At 44.5% G+C, this 17,044-nt stretch overlaps 1 protein-coding gene across 1 annotated transcript in view; it reads right to left on the reverse strand.

The window, feature by feature from the left end:
• DNAJC1 (DnaJ heat shock protein family (Hsp40) member C1) overlaps positions 1-17,044 on the reverse strand; it is a 74,251-nt gene that overhangs the window by 43,885 nt on the left and 13,322 nt on the right. Inside the window, exons 6-8 of the mRNA XM_068119716.2 lie at positions 16,083-16,186; positions 10,791-10,884; positions 10,607-10,688 (exon numbers count right to left, since the gene is read on the reverse strand). Of these exons, the coding sequence (XP_067975817.1) occupies positions 10,607-10,688; positions 10,791-10,884; positions 16,083-16,186 (280 nt within the window). The remainder of the gene's footprint in view (positions 1-10,606; positions 10,689-10,790; positions 10,885-16,082; positions 16,187-17,044) is intronic.

Raw genomic sequence — 17,044 nt, forward strand, 5'->3', positions numbered from 1 at the left:
ACATTGATAACAAATTGGGTTTGTTGTGATTTTCAAGTTAGCAATCCGGTTCAGGATGATGGAGGAGGGATGGAATGAATGTGAATTTAGACCATGTAGTGAGGGAGACGTATAAGATATTGAATTTCTTTTTTTTGAAGTGGAATGAGTTGGAGAGGAAATTGAGAAAAGCCTTTTAAATAGGAAGAAAAACAGCGTGTTGTAATATACCACTGAATAAAAAACAGAAGGGGAAAGGTTAAACATATTTAAAAATATTTAAACAGAACTATGAACAATCTTATATGCACAAAAATACCAACGGGGGGAGAGCCGAGAGGGACCACCACGAGTCACGTGAACAGGGCAAACGGTGGATGGCAAGGAGATAATGGGGGTGGGGCGAACAGCACACATGGACAGAAAATACAGGATGAGACAACAGTACACGTGGAGAAAATAAAATAAATGTTTTTGTTTTTTTTTGGGGGGGGGGGGGGTGGGGAATTAGAACGTTAGACAGTATTATGTTCGGGGTAGAAGGGAAAAAACCAAGAGCCAAGCAAAACACACTTAAGTTAACAAAACACCGACGGGGGTACAACTACAAGGCCACACACTAGGAGCAGAACACGATTAATTAATTACGAGTTACAGGAAATTCAAACCAAAACTAACTATAATCAAACAATATCGCATGGACGATAAAATAACGAGTTGAAATTTGACAATCTATCTGGGGAAATGGGGGAGAAACACGTGGTCGAAGAACGAACGAACGAATAAGAATGAATAAACGAATGAGCACAGAGAAGGTAGTCTTTTTTTTTTGTTTTTTTTGAGTCCTACCTTCATTGCTTTTATCGCTTCCTCAACTTCCTTCTCAGTTATCTTCTCTGCCGGTCCTAAAACAGGGTTACTCTCTATGTTGCCATCCCATTCATTCTCTGTATTCAACAGCATTTCCATATATCTTTTCCATCTTCCTTTAATTCCATCTGGGTCGACAACGATTTGTCCCACTTCATCCTTCAAGCAACTCACCCCCATCACATCACACCTCTCTTTCGCTATCTGCTTTGCAATCCTGAATACTGCTTTCTGACCCTCTTCCGAATCCAAGCGTTCTCCAAACATTTTCCTACATGCCTCCTGTGCCTTTGCTACCTCTTTCTTTGCAGCCTTCCTGGCTGCCTTATAACTTTCATGCTCTGCTGTTTCTGCTCCCGTACCCTTCGCCTTCTGCCACTCCTTGAACTTCTTCCTCTTCACGTCAATCCTCTTTCCAACTTCATCATCCCACCACCATGTTTCCGAGTGCCTCGGTGGTCCTTTTGTCCATCCACATACCTCACCAACGGCTCCCAACAGACGAGCTTTCATTGACATCCAACCACTTTCAAGCTCAACCACATCATCCTCGACCCTACTCAGCCTCTCTTTTAATGCCTCCCTTACTGTCACCTCTTTCAACCTCCACACCTTCATTCTCGGTTGGTACTTCACCCGCCGAGCTCTCCTCGCACCTTTCACTCTTACGTCGCAGACAATCAAGTGGTGCTGTGAAACAGCCTCCTCCCCCGGGATCACCTTTGTGTCCTGGAGGTGCCCCCTATCTCGCCTACGCAACATCAGGTAGTCAACGGTTGTCGTCGACCCACCTGACGTGTATGTAACAAGCTTATTATCCTCTTTCTGGAACTGAGTATTACAAATCAACAAATCAGCTCCATCAGCAAACTCCAAAATCCTTTCACCTTCTCCATTTCTCACACCATATCCGTAACCCCCATGAACTCCGTCAAAACCATCCATACTCCTTCCCACATGTCCATTTAGGTCTCCTCCTACCACAACAACTTCCTCATCTTTCATGTTTTCCATCAGCTTCTCTATCGCACACCAGAACGTGTCCTTTTCTTCATCGCTTCGACCAACCTGCGGAGCATATCCCGAGATGACGTTCACCAAGAGCTTTCCAATCATCATTTTCACCATCATCAACCTATCACTCACTCTAGTCACACTCACCACACTGTCTACAAACTCCTCAGAAAACAGGACACCAACACCATTCACGCCCTCCGGGCAGCCTTGCCACACAAACTTGTATTTCTGTCCCTGCCTACCCTTCACCATTCTCACACCACTTCCCTTCCATCTCGTCTCTTGCACACAACATATGTCCACTCTTCTTCTGACCAATACTTCCACCACTTCTCCTGATCTCCCTGTCATTGTCCCTACATTCCATGTCCCAAACCTCAGAAACCGATCTCCACTTCGGGCTGTACCCTGCCCATATGTAGTTGTAATTGTCATGGTTCCCTTTTTTTTTGAGGCAATGTTTTTATGGCCGGATGCCCTTCCTGACGCCAACCCTCTTAGTCGTCTCTTACGACACGCAGGGATACGGTGTACCTATTCTTATCCAGGGTACACACCGGGAAACGTTTAAAACATGGAAATTCTGGGGAGTGGGGGGTGGGGGGGGGGGGGTGTCAAGGGAAAGATAAAATGAAAATAAACCCCTTCAGCCGGCACTTAGCTTGGCTTCCCAAAGAGTACTTTCAGGAGCTTGGCGGCTGTTGAAACTGGGGTAGCCACTCATGCGGGAAGTGGTCCAAAATGGCGGTGTAGAACGCCGCGCGTCGAAAACACAACAAGCGTGAGGCGAGCAGATTAGACGGCCTCCTTTCGATTCTCTACCGTCAAGTCCAATGCGGCCTTCAGCTTCCAAGAGCCCAGCAGTTGTCCAAAACCTCGTGTGGGGAAATGTGGTATCTGTCCGTCGTCTTGTCCACCGTCCACACGCGGCTCCAAGCTCCGGCGCGAGGAAGCCCTTCCTGCACTTCCTGTGACTGCACACGATGGAAAGATACCCGGAATCTCCTGCTCTAACTGTGCGGTGTTATTTTCCATACTGGGCTTTTCAACCAACATCAGATTACCAGAAACTCGGCCACCGGCCAAATCATTCCCGATAATAAAAGAGATTCCCTCTACAGGAAGAGTGGCTTGTAAACCTACGGTGACCGGTCCTGAAACCAAATCAGACTTCAAATGGATGACATGAAGAGGAGCTTTAACATAGCCACCAACCCCCTGTAAAGGAACACTAACACCAGTTGCCGTCTTCTCTGACAATGGCAAAATGCCTTCAAGCATCAAATATTGATGTGCTCCTGTGTCCCTCAATACCCTAACAGGTCTCTGGTTCGTTAAGTCTCCATCCAGTGACACAAACCCCTCTGAAATAAAAGGTTTGTAACCCTCTTGAACAAGGTCGTTCTGTGATGCCGTAACTTTGGCACGGGAACCTTCACAAGGCACTGTCCTCCAAGGACGATTTCTCGCATTGGCCAATGCATTCAGAGTTGCACGAGTTTGAATCCGCTCCTGATTTTTCCTTTTCAGGGTGTAACATTGGGACATCAAATGCCCAGGTTTCTTGCAAAAAGCGCAAGTAGGCCCGGAGGAAAAACTCGTGGTCTGCCTCGGGCCCCCTGGAAGATAAGTCTGTCTTGGAACTGTAGTCTTCTGACCCCTAAAAGTCGCGGTATCAGATTTGTCCCCATAGTCCTCTCTAGGCCGCCTCCATGAACATCTGTTCTCCGAACCTGATTTACCATAACTCCCCTGGCTAACTCTAGGCGGGAAGTTAGGTTTGTGGAAACCCATCCTGTGTGTCAAGGCATAGTCATCTGCTATGGTTGCTGCCTCATACAACTCTGGTACTTTCTTTTCATCCAGATGTACTTTAATATCCACGTGGACACACTGTTTGAATTCCTCCACCAAGATCAATTGTCATTACAGGTTGAAGTCTTTCCCAATCTCCTTCGAGTCACACCACCTATCAAACATGGTTTCCTTCATTCTGGCAAACTCCACGTGGGTCTCACTCTCCCTCTTCCTGGCATTCCTGAATTTTTGTCGGTAGGCTTCAGGGACCAATTCATAGGCTTTGAGAATGGCTTTCTTCACTATCTCATAATCTGCACATTGGTCAATCGGTAAAGCCGAAAATATATCTTGAGCTTTACCCACCAGAACACTTTGCACTAACATAGTCCAGGACCCCACAGGCCATTTTAGCATTTGAGCCACTTTCTCAAAATGTAAAAAGAACTAGGCTACCTCCTTTTCATTGAAGGGTGGAACCAGCCTCACATGCCTACCAACATCCCAAGAGTTCTGACTAGTTGTCAAACTAGCCGGCATGGATACTACTTCTCTCCGTTCTCCCAGTAATTCCGGCTCCTTGAGTTTAAGTTCCTTCTGATACTCCATGTCACGTTCCTTTAACTCCCTTTCGGCTCTCCTTTCCTCTGCTCTTCTCTCCTCGAGTTCTCGTTCCTGTTCTGCTCTTTCCTTTTCAGCTCTCCTTTCCTCTGCTCTTTCCTCTGCTCTTCTTTCCTCGAGTTCTCGTTCCTGTTCTGCTCTTTCCTTTGCTCTTCTTTCCTCGGCTTTCCATTCCAACTCTTTTAACCTTTCCTGGCTCTGCAGTTGCATCTCCATTTTCTGGAGCTCCACATTTCCTTTTTCCTCGGGTAACCAATCCAAAGCTACCTCTTCCCATGTTCCTTGTCCCACGAGAGGCTCCACCACCAATGTCTGAATCTCTGCTTTCTTCATACTAATTCGGACCTCCAAGTTAAAATATTTGGCCAATATCATGAGTTCCGATCTTTTTAATGCCTGGAACTGTGCCTCATTAGGGGTCGCCACAAATTTTCTGCGTCAAACACCATGGTGACTATCAGTTAGCACCTGTTAACCTTCAAACAAAAAGAAATTCAATTTGTTTTGAAAAATTTGGGAATGTTAGAAAATTCCAAATTTGGGAATTTTGGGAATGTTAGGGAATTCTATCCCGGACGAGGCCCCCAATTTCTGTTACGTGCTCCTCCCCAAACCCCGGTCACGGTGTACCTCCGAGCCCCGAGATGAGTCACGGCAGAAAGATGTGTTATTCTGTGTGTCAAAGATCAATGGTGAAACCACACCAATTGTTACCAACAAACAAGTATTGTATTAAGGTCACACAAGAATAACAGAACAAAAACAATAGTAATCAATTGTACAACCAATATATCATTCCTATGATGGTACCATCAGTTTCGTACAATATAACTCATTGTGCTCCAAGTGAGCGAAAATAACATTCCCAATGTCTCTGTCCCGGCTTCAAGCCAAAGTCGATCCACGCTCCAGTGATCGTCAGAATGATGTCGTATCGAGACCAGAATCCCGTTCGGTTGACAGTCACTCTGCCAAAGACAGGCAAAGGGGTCCTCAAAAGGCGACTGGGAAATCACACCGTCGGGTATGGACGTTCAACGGCTCCCAATCGGCGAACCGCAAATTCCCACTCAAAATCCACGTTACACACACACACCAGGTTAACGTCTGGATGCGGTGAAATGGTTGAAGCGAGGTGAAGAGCCGAGAGCGATGCGAAATCAGGCGCGAGGCAAAATGGACAACGGCCCGTACTCGATACGTAAGGGCACTCCAACAATTCTCTTCGGAATCAACCGCAAAAGCTGCCATGCAGGTTTATCTGTCACAGCGATGACAACTCTGTCGCAGGAATCCCTTTCCCAGGAAATCCAAAGTTCACTTGTGACCCCCGTTCACCAGCGTTTGCTCAAGACCTCAAAGCAGCTTGGCTTCTTCTCCACCTTACTCGCTCCGCCTCTTCTTCCTCTTCCTCTTCTTTTCCTCGTCCGGTTCCCGATCCAGTTTCCGGTTTCTTTTAAAACACTAACTTTTTTTACCTTTTGAAAACAGCTATCTCTATTTCACTTAAACTATAACAATAATAGTACATGCAACCAAAAATGTTTACAGTGGATGAGAACCACAACAACGGAAGTGACGAATCCGTAACAACTGATAAAGACCAGAAAAAGCACAGGGCCCAGAACACTGCCTTGGGGAACTCCAGCCTGAACAGGCAGGGGAGATGAGAGAAATCCATTCAGGGCCACACGTTGACTACGACCAGAGAGGAAGTCCGCAAGTCATGCATGGAGATTTCCATGGATACCATAGGAGGAGAGTTTGGTGAGCAGAGCTGGGTGCCAGACCGTATCGAAGGCACGTGATATGTCAAGGGAGACAGCTCTGATTTCCTGTTTGGCATTGAGGACCTCCATCCATTGTTGAGACAGCAGAAGCAGCATGTCCAGAGTAGAATGACCTGGTCTGAATCCAAATTGATGATCGGAGATAAAGCTATTGGAGAAGAGGAAGGATTTGATATCCGAAGCAATGATGGATTCCATGACTTTGCTGATAATTGGGAGCAGGCTGATTGGTCTGTAGTTGCAAGGATCTGTTTTTGCACGTCTTTTGTGTAAAGCGGTGATGTTTGCTGATTTCCAGGATGCTGGCAGATGACCTTGAGCAAAAGAGAGGGTGAAAAGAACAGAGAGAGGGTGAGATCGAGCGGCAGAGCAGGATTTTAGGACCCGTGGGCTGATGCCGTCTGGTCCAGTTGCAGAATCAGAGTCGAGGTTTGACAAAAACTTCTCCACCTTGTCAGGAGAGAAGGACACAGAGTCCAGGAGCAGTTGGGTTCGACTGGGTAAGGTGGGAACAGAGAGAGATGGGTTTGGGACACAAGATTTTGAGGCAAACACATAGTTGAGGCATTCGGCTTTGTCAGGTGCGGTGTCAACTGTGTAGCCATTTGAGGTACGGGAGGGGATGGAGGGGGAACAAACACCAGAAACGGATTTGACCAGACGCCACCAGGATTTGGAGGAAGGGGACAGGTTTGAGAGTTCATTCATGAGTGTGGAGAGATAGTGCTTCCTGGCACTCCTGATGGTAGACACACACTTGTTCCGAGCTTGGTGGAAGGAACGGAGATTGCCTTCAGTTGGATTAGCCTTCCAAGAGGCAAAGGCAAGTTCTTTCAGGGCAACTGCCTCACCACAAGATTCAGTGTACCATGGACGGGAGGAAGGGTAAGACAACTGAAGACGAGATGGGATAAATCTGTGCAAGAGAGAGAGCAGTTTGCTTTGGAAGAATTGATGTCAGAGGCAGTGGAGATGGGAGACCAGTCCAGATGATTGATGGCTCCTTGAAGACTGTGCCAGTCGGCCTGAGTGAAATGCCAGACTCGTCGACGCTGAGGAGGCTCTCTGAGAATAGCCAGAGAGATGTCCACTTTAACAAGCACATGATCAGAAGAACCGATTGGAGCAGAAGAAGAGCAGCAGACATTAGCAGGGAAGTTTGTCATAACCAAGTCTAGAAGAGAAGATACTCCATTGGCTGAGATCCGGGTCAGGAAATTGACAGATTGTGTCAATCCCAGTGAGTCACAGAAGTCCTTTGCTGAGGTGCCATGACTGGTGAGAGAGGAACCCACACCCAGCCAGCTGGCATGATGACAGTTGAAGTCGCCACATATGAGGGAGAGAGAGTTGGGATGAGTGGATAGAAGTTGTTCCATGTTGTCAGACAGTGAAATGTAAATGGAGTCATCACTGTTTGGAGGACGGTACAGAACACATATGAACAAAAGGTGGGAGCGGAGAGGAAGCCGTAGCCAGAGGTACTCCTGGGGGTGAGGTGGAGAGAGGGCAGTGCAAGGAGAGTGAGGAAGAGAGTTTTTGATAAAGATAGCCACCCCACCACCAGGACGAGGCTCAGGTCTATCATACCGGAGGAGGGAGTAACCAGAAAGAGATATTAAAGAATCAGAGACATCTTGAAGGAGGAAAGTTTCTGTTAAGCAGATCAAGTCTGAATTGTCAGAAGCAACCTGTATGGAGAGATCAGTCAGGTTTGAGCGAAGGCTCCGGATGTCCGGATGTTTGAGGTCCATACCGTTAATGAAGAGAGAGGGGGAGCATCGGGTACCGGACAGGGGAGGGGAGGGGTAGGGTAAGATGAAGGATGAGAGGGGGAGGTAGGGAGAGCAGTTGATAGTGTGTCAGAGTCAGAGATTACAGAAGAGTTACAAGAAAGGGAAATATGAGGAGGACGAAAGGTTTGATGGTGAAGGGATGAGGCACAGTGAGGGGTTGTTTGAGGGGGGGCAGAGGAAAGTAGAAGGTTGGGGGAGGTGGAGGTATGAGATAGAAGGGAGACGAAGTGGGGAGGAGGCAGCTTTGAGGAGGAGGAGGGGGGAGGAAGGAGAATTGGAGAGGAATGGTATGGCGGGAGATTTGAATGGGAGGGTTTGGGGGGGAGTTTTGAAGGGGAGGAGTGAGGGGTTTGTTCAGGAGGGGAGGGGAAAGGGGGGAGTTTAGGAGTGTCGAGGCAAGGGGGGGGATTTGGAGGGGAGGGGCAAGGGGGGAGTTTAGGAGGGGAAGGGCAAGGGGGGAGTTTAGGAGGGGAAGGGCAAGGGGGAAGTTTAGGAGTGTCGGGGCAAGGGGGGGGATTTGGAGGGGAGGGGCAAGAGGGGAGTTTAGAAAGTGGATGATTAATGAAAGACGAACATTGATAACAAATTGGGTTTATTGTGATTTTCAAGTTAGCAATCTGATTAAGAACGATGGAGGAGGGATGGAATGAATGTGAATTTAGAACATGTAGTGAGGGAGAAGTATAAGAGATTGAATTAATTTTTTTGGAAGTGAAATGAGTTGGAGAGGAAATTGAAAAAAGCCTTTTAAATAGGAAGAAAAACAGTGTGTTGTAATATACCACTGAATAAAACACTGAAGGGGAAAGTTTAAACATATTTAAATAATATTTAAACAGAACCGTGAACAATCTTATATTCACAAAATACCAACGGGGAGAGGGCCGAGAGGGGCAACCACGAGTCACGTGAACAGGGCAAAAGGTGGATGGCAAGGAGATAATGGGGGCGGGGCGAACAGCACACCTGGACAGAAGTACACGATGAGACAACAGCACACGTGGAGAAAGGAAAATAAATGTTTTTGGATTTTTTTTTGGTTTGTTTGTTTTTGGCGGGATGGGGATTTAAAACGTTAGACAAAGAGTATTATGTTCGGGGTAGAAGGGAAAAATCTAAGAGCCAAGCAAAACACGAAGTAGGGAACTTAAGTTAACAAACACCGACGGGGGTTCAAGGCCGCACACGCGGAGCAAACAGAACACGATTAATTAATTACGAGTTACAGGAAATTCAAACCAAAACTAACTATAAACAAACAATAATGCATAAACGATAAAATAACAAGTTGAAATTTGACAAACACACGAATGAAAAAATAACCACTTTGGATGCCCAGAGAGAACCAAGCCTCAAGGTCGGAAGCTTCAACAACTAGGCCGCGCGGCACGAAATACTCGACTATTTTATACAGGTGTGAAAGATTAACACTGAAAATCTTCCGAGGGACACACGATAGGTACACACACATAAGATAAATACAGTTTCGACAAAAATACAATTGTGAACAATTACTTAACTTCGAGCGTGCGTGAAGATCGTGGAACAGCTTCGAAAAACCGTGACCGCCCCGACAAGATCTCGCGAGATCTCAAATCATATTGATGCTTGTTGTATCAATCCTCTAGATTTGATGGGGGTAAATTGTAAGGTTATTTGTGCAATCGAGGTTTCTCAGATTCTAGTTGGAGAGCATGGGTTATTCATTCGATTGAAAGTTAATGATGTTGTTGTTCAACAAATATTTGAAAAAACACGTAAACGAATGCTTCGTAATATGTAAGGGGTGGGGGTTCCTATATAGCGATGAATTGCATTGTCTATGGTACATTACAATATGTTGTTTTTTCAAAAATGTTAACTATATAGGTTAAAAACTTACTGTTTTGAGAAACAAGAGAGATGTGGGAGTCTACCCTTTGTGTCACATGTTGGTCACGTGTTGACTTTTTCCCCACTTGTGCCATATGTAGAAAATCGTGAAAATCATGAAAATCGAGAAAAATGGAAATTTTAGACATTTTGGAAATTTTGAGAAATTCTAGGAAATCGTGAAAATCGTGAAAATCACAAAAATCGTGAAAATCGAGAAAAATGGCAAATCTGAAATTTTGAAAATCAATTTTTTTTGAAAATCTGAAATTTTAGAAATTTGAAATAAATAATTAAATTAATAACGAGTTAATTAAATAATTCGATCACTTCCGGTTTCACTTCCTGTTTTTGTCTCAACTTCCTGTTTGTATGCAAAGGGGGGATACAGGGATCCGCTCTGGGCCAGAACTCCCACATTTATGCTACTAACCTGTCCACCAAGTTCCATCCTAATCTGTCCACAACTTTTTTGAGATATCCTGCTCACAGACAAACAAAACCATTTCCCCTAGAGTAGGTTATAGAGACCATCTCCTTCATGCCTTGCCATGAGGATGTGGGTTTCTTTTGTACTTCTAGTTAACACTACGCACTCTTCGCCTTCCTTTGGTGGTCTCACCTTTGCATTTATACCTGCATCGCTTTCTTCCAGTTCCATTTCAGTTGTAAAATCCTCATTGTTACCTCAGATTCACAAATATTATCATATTCTTGCCAAGTGGAAATTATCTTATAAACAAATAAATCGCATTAGACCTTCTCTTTTAAAACCTGACAAATTCAAACCCATCTCTAATTAGATATTGCAACACAAGATACCAAGTTTATATCTCATGCTGGCTCCCACAGTGAGGATTATACCAAGTAATGCTCGTTCTTCGGCCTCCTCTGCTTGTTTCAGTCTCTTTTCCTCCTGCCAGTTGTTGAACGTGTCTCGTATACCCTACAGGAACGACGACATCACAGCATATCTCAAGGTGACAAGAAGCTATTTCGACAATTTTTTTGTTTTACAGTGGGGTATTTGTGTGTGTCGCTTACACACCTGGACGATATGTTGAAGCGTGCTTGGTAACGCCAGCACGGTGCGAACGAGGAGGAAAGGAAGAAGGTCCACCAACTTAGGTCGAACCAGTAGTCTGAAAAGGCAGCACACGTGCAAGAGCTCAACAGTCTTCGCTACATCTTTTCCATCCTTGTATTTCCAGTGTAGCTTAGTGAGTATAAACTTGGTGGATTTAGTCCAAGAGCATTAGCACCAAATAAGGTGAAACCCGGAACAAATTCAAACAAAGCTGAAAATTTCAGGATATGTTCAGAAAACTGTCCTGAATAACATACTAAAAGTCCCCAGACACCCCCCTTGTGCTTCAGCGGAAATTCAAGATGGCGTCCAAAATGGCAGCAATTTTGGCATTTTATCATATTACCACCTAAATACATGATAGAAATGCAAACAGGGTGTCAAAATACATGTTTTCAAGCACGAGGATTGTTTTAAAGATTACCTTATGAGTTTATAGGATTTATATGTGTCATTTTCAAGGTCAAATGATATTTATCAAGGTCATTGTTGGCCAAAAACGGCCGTAACTCTGAAACATATTATCTAGGCTCTTAAGACCTAGGTTTATTCTATTATAGGTTTATTTTATAATACTAGGGCATGCCCGTACTATATATATATCTAAAATTATATCCCCCCCCCTCTATTTACATGAAATGGTTTGGTCCAGCGAACGGCTTGCGTGAACGGAAAGCGAACGGCTTGCGAGTACGGTGACAATCCCCCCCCCCCCTCTATTTACATGAAATGGTTTGGTCCAAAGCGAACGGCTTGCGGAGTTTGGTAAATAAATCGCCATAGCTCGGTAACTACTTGTCCGATTAATATGAAACCTTGAAAAGGCACATCCTCGGGTCCCCAGCAATATACCTGGCAAGTTTCAAGTATATCGGACCCGTGGTTGTCGAGAAACAGCGGTCACAGACAAACACACAAACACACAGAGATTACTGGAATTATAGATAGATGTCTTATTCCCACTGGGCGACGCGATGGTATTGTGACGTCATAGGCGAATGACATTATAGGCGAATGACGTCATAGGGGAATGATGTCACGCTAGATGACCTGACTTCTCAGTTGTAGTCTCACGTCACTGTGTTGTCACTTTTAGCATCATCATCACAAATCAATGTATTTGATTGTGATAGAGAAATGAACAAACTGTATCTAAAGTACTCAAGAACATACTACTGGTAAGTTTATGATTTTTGGCACATTGTGTCTCCGCTAAGACGTTATGCGCTTGACCTTGCTTGAATTGTGTTGCTTGTGCCAAGGACAATCTAAAAAAGAAATATATGATATATCCGCTATGATAGAAACTAGTAGCAAAATCGCACTCAAACGAAGGAAACCCTTCAGCAATGTTCAGACCATTGAATATAAGGACAGTGTTTCGAAACGTGCAAGAGAAAGATGTGATGAGTGGGGCAGCAAAGTTGCCAAGAGAATAGATGCTGTCATAGATTTGGTAGCAGCTGAGGCCAAATACCATAGAGCCTGTGGTGTTGAGTTCTTTACCAATACTGAGAAAACACAATCCGTTGGCAAACCAGCTGACGCTGTAAGAGATTATGCCTTCAATACATTCTGTTCATTTATAGATGAGAATGATGAATGTCAGTTTTCTATTTCGGTGCTCATGGAACATATGGAAACGTTTCTTCAAGGTGAAGAAGGGTATTCCATCAAATACTTCAAACAGAAGCTGAACGAACGTTATGGTGAGGACATCATCATCACAAGTATCCCTGGAAAGAAAAGCATTGTCAGTTTTCGTGACTCTGTGCACCGGATCCTTCGTGAAAAGTGGGTGACCGACAGAACAACTGGGAATTATAACGAAAATGATCGAATAATTGAAATGGCTGCATCAATTATTCTTGATGATATTCGCTTATCAATTTATGATCTCACTGAATACCCCACAATGAAAGACACTGAGAATGGTAACACCTTGATTCCTGACTCACTAAAGCGTTTCTTGCAAAAATTGCTAGATCCGAAGGATAAACAGTCTAGAGTTGTAAACAGACGGTGCATGGCCATAGCCCATTCCATCATTTCAACCTGCAGGCCGAGGTCATTTAGCTCACCATTGCTACTTGCCATTGCATTGTACATACATCGCAACTACGCCTCACGTGAGCTGATATATATCCTGAGCAGTATCACCTTTGCTGACGATTACAAGGAAGTGCAACGCTTTGAGAATAGTCTAATACCCACTTGCGAACCTTCCTATGGCTTGAATGGTTTTACGCAATTTGTGTTTGACAATGCGGACTTCAACGTAGCTACGCTGACCGGTCACAACACATTTCATGCTATGGGTGGAATAGCATGTGTAACTCCTTACGGAACAGTGGATAAGTCGCCCATCAAGCGCACAGCGAAAGCACCATCAACAGAGCTATTAGGTACATTTGCGCAAATCCCCATCAAGACTTACAGCAAACCGCCAGTTCCTGGGCTTCAGTGTGTAACAGTTGAGTCTCTGAACATTTCTGACAGTCATATTCTTCAAGCGACAGCTTTTGATTTGGTTTGGATGCTTGGGTATGTGTTGAACCTATCATCTCGAGTTCCTTGGAGTGGATTCATGAAAACTGTTGTGAGGAATGTCGAGTTTCATACCTCCAGAATTGAAACTCTCCCCTTCATCAATCTTGATCCTAGTAACCCCAGCACCATCTACTCTGCACTGTGTTTTGCCCAAGAACAAAGTGAAAAACATGATCTGAAAATCTGTCCTGTAACTTTTGATCAGCCTTTGTTCCAGAAGGCTTCAGAAATAGTTGCTGCTTCCAACGACTTGGACAGAGTGATTGTTCGACTTGGTGGATTTCATCTTCTGATGTCATATCTTGGTAGTATAGGCCACATCATGTCAGGGAGTGGGTTAGCGGAACTGTGGGGAAGAGTGTATGCCAATGGGTCTGTGGTACACATGCTGACTGGCCATGCTTACTCTCGAGCAGTGCGGGCTCACATTCTCTCCTTGTTAGCTCTCATAAGTGTCCTGCTGGAGAAGTCTGACTCGTTAAACCAGACTGATAGAGAACACCTAGCCTGTGTGCACGACAACACTATTCACCAAGTTGTAGGCACCGCTAATGTAGAAGAGGACGAAATTGTTACGCAGTTCCACCAACTACTGTCACAACAGCTTGACCAAGCAGCTAGCCATAGTAGAACTGGCAAGCTATGGGTGCAATATGTCCATCAGGTTATCCTGATGCTGAACTTTGTCAGAGCTGAGAGGACAGGTGATTGGAAGCTCCACCTTCACAGTGTAAGGGAGATGATTCCACATTTCCACGCAGCTGGTCATCTTCCTTATGCCAAATCTGCCAGACTCTAGCCCCAGCAGATGGAATCCATCAACAATGTCATGCCACCTGATGAGTATAGTTTGTTCACTGACAAAGGTTACTTCACAATCCGCCGAGCTAATGAATTCTGGGCTGGGAATTTCTCTGATCAAACAATCGAGCAGTTCTTGATGAGGATGCTGAAAATGAGTGGGGGAATGACCCATGGTCGAGGTATTACCGACAGTACCTTGGCAAAATGGGTTCATGCTTTACCTCAATGTGTCCCTGTCTGTGATGATCTGGAGGAGTTCACTGGTGTACACACAACTAACTCGGAACAACACAAGGATCTCCGTTCATCCACCAAAGAAAAATTCAACACGGATCATGGTGTTTTCGTGCAGTGGTTGCAGGCGCATCCACCATTTGCTGGTTATCAACGAGACCGTCTGGTGTCAATCGCGACTGGAGTTGTAGCTGATGTCTCGGTCAACTGTGATGATGCAGTGAACGTTGGTCTTACTGCGGCCTCTAGGATAGCCGGCAAACGCTTCACAGAGATCACACTGCACCGCAGCGACAAAGTGAAGACGTTGAATGATAAGCATAATAGCATCAACATCAGGGGGCAAAACACAGTCGTGAATCCTGATCTCTTCTTCAACAAGATAAACTGTGTCTTGAAGACTAGCTCGGACCTGGAAGAGTTTCTGGCATACGAACTTGGCCCTCAACCTTCTTCCCTGTTTCACGATGGCGCCATGCGGAAGACAAACAAGAGTGCCCTAGGTACACTCCTGAAGTCGTTTGTCCCTGCACAGCCAGACATGCCCGACAAGTGTCGCTACGTTGTGGATGGGGGTCATCTGTTGCAGTCGGTGTTCTGGCCACAACCATCGAAGTACAGTGATGTGTGTCATTGTTACGTTTCCTATACTTTGAAACATTATGGAGCAGGCAACACTGTTGTATTTGATGGCTATAACACCAGCTCCACAAAGGCAGTTGAACAACAGCGGCAGGCAAAGAAAGCCACATCCAGTAACATCTTGTTTGACCATAACATGCAAACCACCACTTCTCAGGCAATCCCTTGCAGCCAACAGAGTGGGGATGGAGACTGCAGGATAACAATCTCATTCCCGTTGAAACAGACCAGCCCATTGCCCCTGACACTCTGCTAAACATGGTATCATGCTGCTGCAAAGCAGATGGCTGTGGCTCGTCGTGCGGTTGCAGGAAGCTTGGGTTACCTTGCTCCACCTTATGCGTCAAGTGCAATGGCCAGACCTGCAACAATGCTGCACCATTTCCATCACTGCTGGATGAAGATGGAGAAGATGAAGAGACTAGACCAGTTTTTCCTGACAGTGATGAAGACGATGATGATAAAATATAATCTTATAAGTAGTTGAAATTGTTCATAATCGATCGAATGACACATATAAGTCATATAAACTCATAATGTAATCTTTAAAACAATCCTCGTGCTTGAAAACATGTATTTTGACACCCTGTTTGCATTTCTATCATGTTTTTAGGTGGTAATATGATAAAATGCCAAAATTGCTGCCATTTTGGACGCCATCTTGAATTTCCGTTGAAGCACAAGGGGGATGTCTGGGGACTTTTAGTATGTTATTCAGGACAGTTTTCTGAACATATCCTGAAATTTTCAGCTTTGTTTGAATTTGTTCCGGGTTAAATCTATTATTCCTGGACTAATTATGTTGTGTATGAAATGGCCAAAAAATTCATCCAAAAAGGCAAAATAATTGCAACGTACAAATTTTGAAAAAAATATATAATTTAACGATCGGGATATAAGGAAATGTGCAAGTTTGTTTGGCGATGGCACAAACGACTGTGCATGGGAAATGCTTTGGTACAGAGATGGTATATTGGGCCAAGCAGAGTGGATCCTATCCCCGGGCTCGCTTGCGGAACAAACCCCTGCACGTCCTCAGGCAGGCCAGGCTCTGCGTCATCTTTCCCTGCAGATGATTTGCTGCTCTTTTTCCTTCGATCCTTCTTCCGCTTCAAGAACATTTCTTGCTGAAACAACAAAGTCAAAATCTTTGGTTAGGATCAGATGACGGATTTTCTCTGTCAATTGCATCGATGTTCATAATAATTTCACCATAAGCCGAAAGGTGTAGCCATCCTCTCCTTGGTTGCGCAGAAAGGTTGGCAATCAAGTTGCAAGTTCAAGAATCAAAGTTTATTTATATACAATATTATTATTATATATAAAATCATTTTTATGCCTCCGCCCTCGAAGGTGGCTGGAGGCATTATGTTTTTGGGTTGTCCGTCCGTCCGTCCATATGGGCTAAACCTCATTTTTCTCAGCAACCACATGTCCGATTGAGACTAAACTTTCAGGGTAGGAGTGACACCCGTGCAGAATGTTTTTATGATAATTGTGATGTCATAGGTCACGTGGTATGGCAACCATCTTGGATTAAACGCAAATAATTAAAAAATTATTTCTCGGAAACCGTTGAATGGAAAAATTTGAAGGTTGGCACATTGTCAAGTACTCCCAATGGGGAACAAAAGCATGATAATGATGACATCATAGGTGAAGTGGTTTACCAGCCAAAAATGTTTTAATCGAATTCCTTATCCTAAAAATCTGAAATTGCATGCACATGATCTATGACCCATTTGTATTGAAATATTAAAGTTACGACACCATAGGTCACATGGTTTGGCAGCCATATTGGATTTAACCTAAAACCTTAAAAAAGCATCTTCTCCCAAACCACTAAATGGATTGACTCGAAACTTTACATGTGTCATTGACTAGGCATGGCGATTAAAAGATTATCAAGAAAATATCATTGGTTACATGGTGTGGCAGCCATATTGGATTGAAATAAAATATTAAATAATTATATCTCTGAAACC

Source organism: Myxine glutinosa, chromosome 6 (assembly GCF_964187855.1).
Source record: "Myxine glutinosa chromosome 6, kmMyxGlut1.1, whole genome shotgun sequence".
Lineage (NCBI taxonomy): Eukaryota > Metazoa > Chordata > Myxini > Myxiniformes > Myxinidae > Myxine > Myxine glutinosa.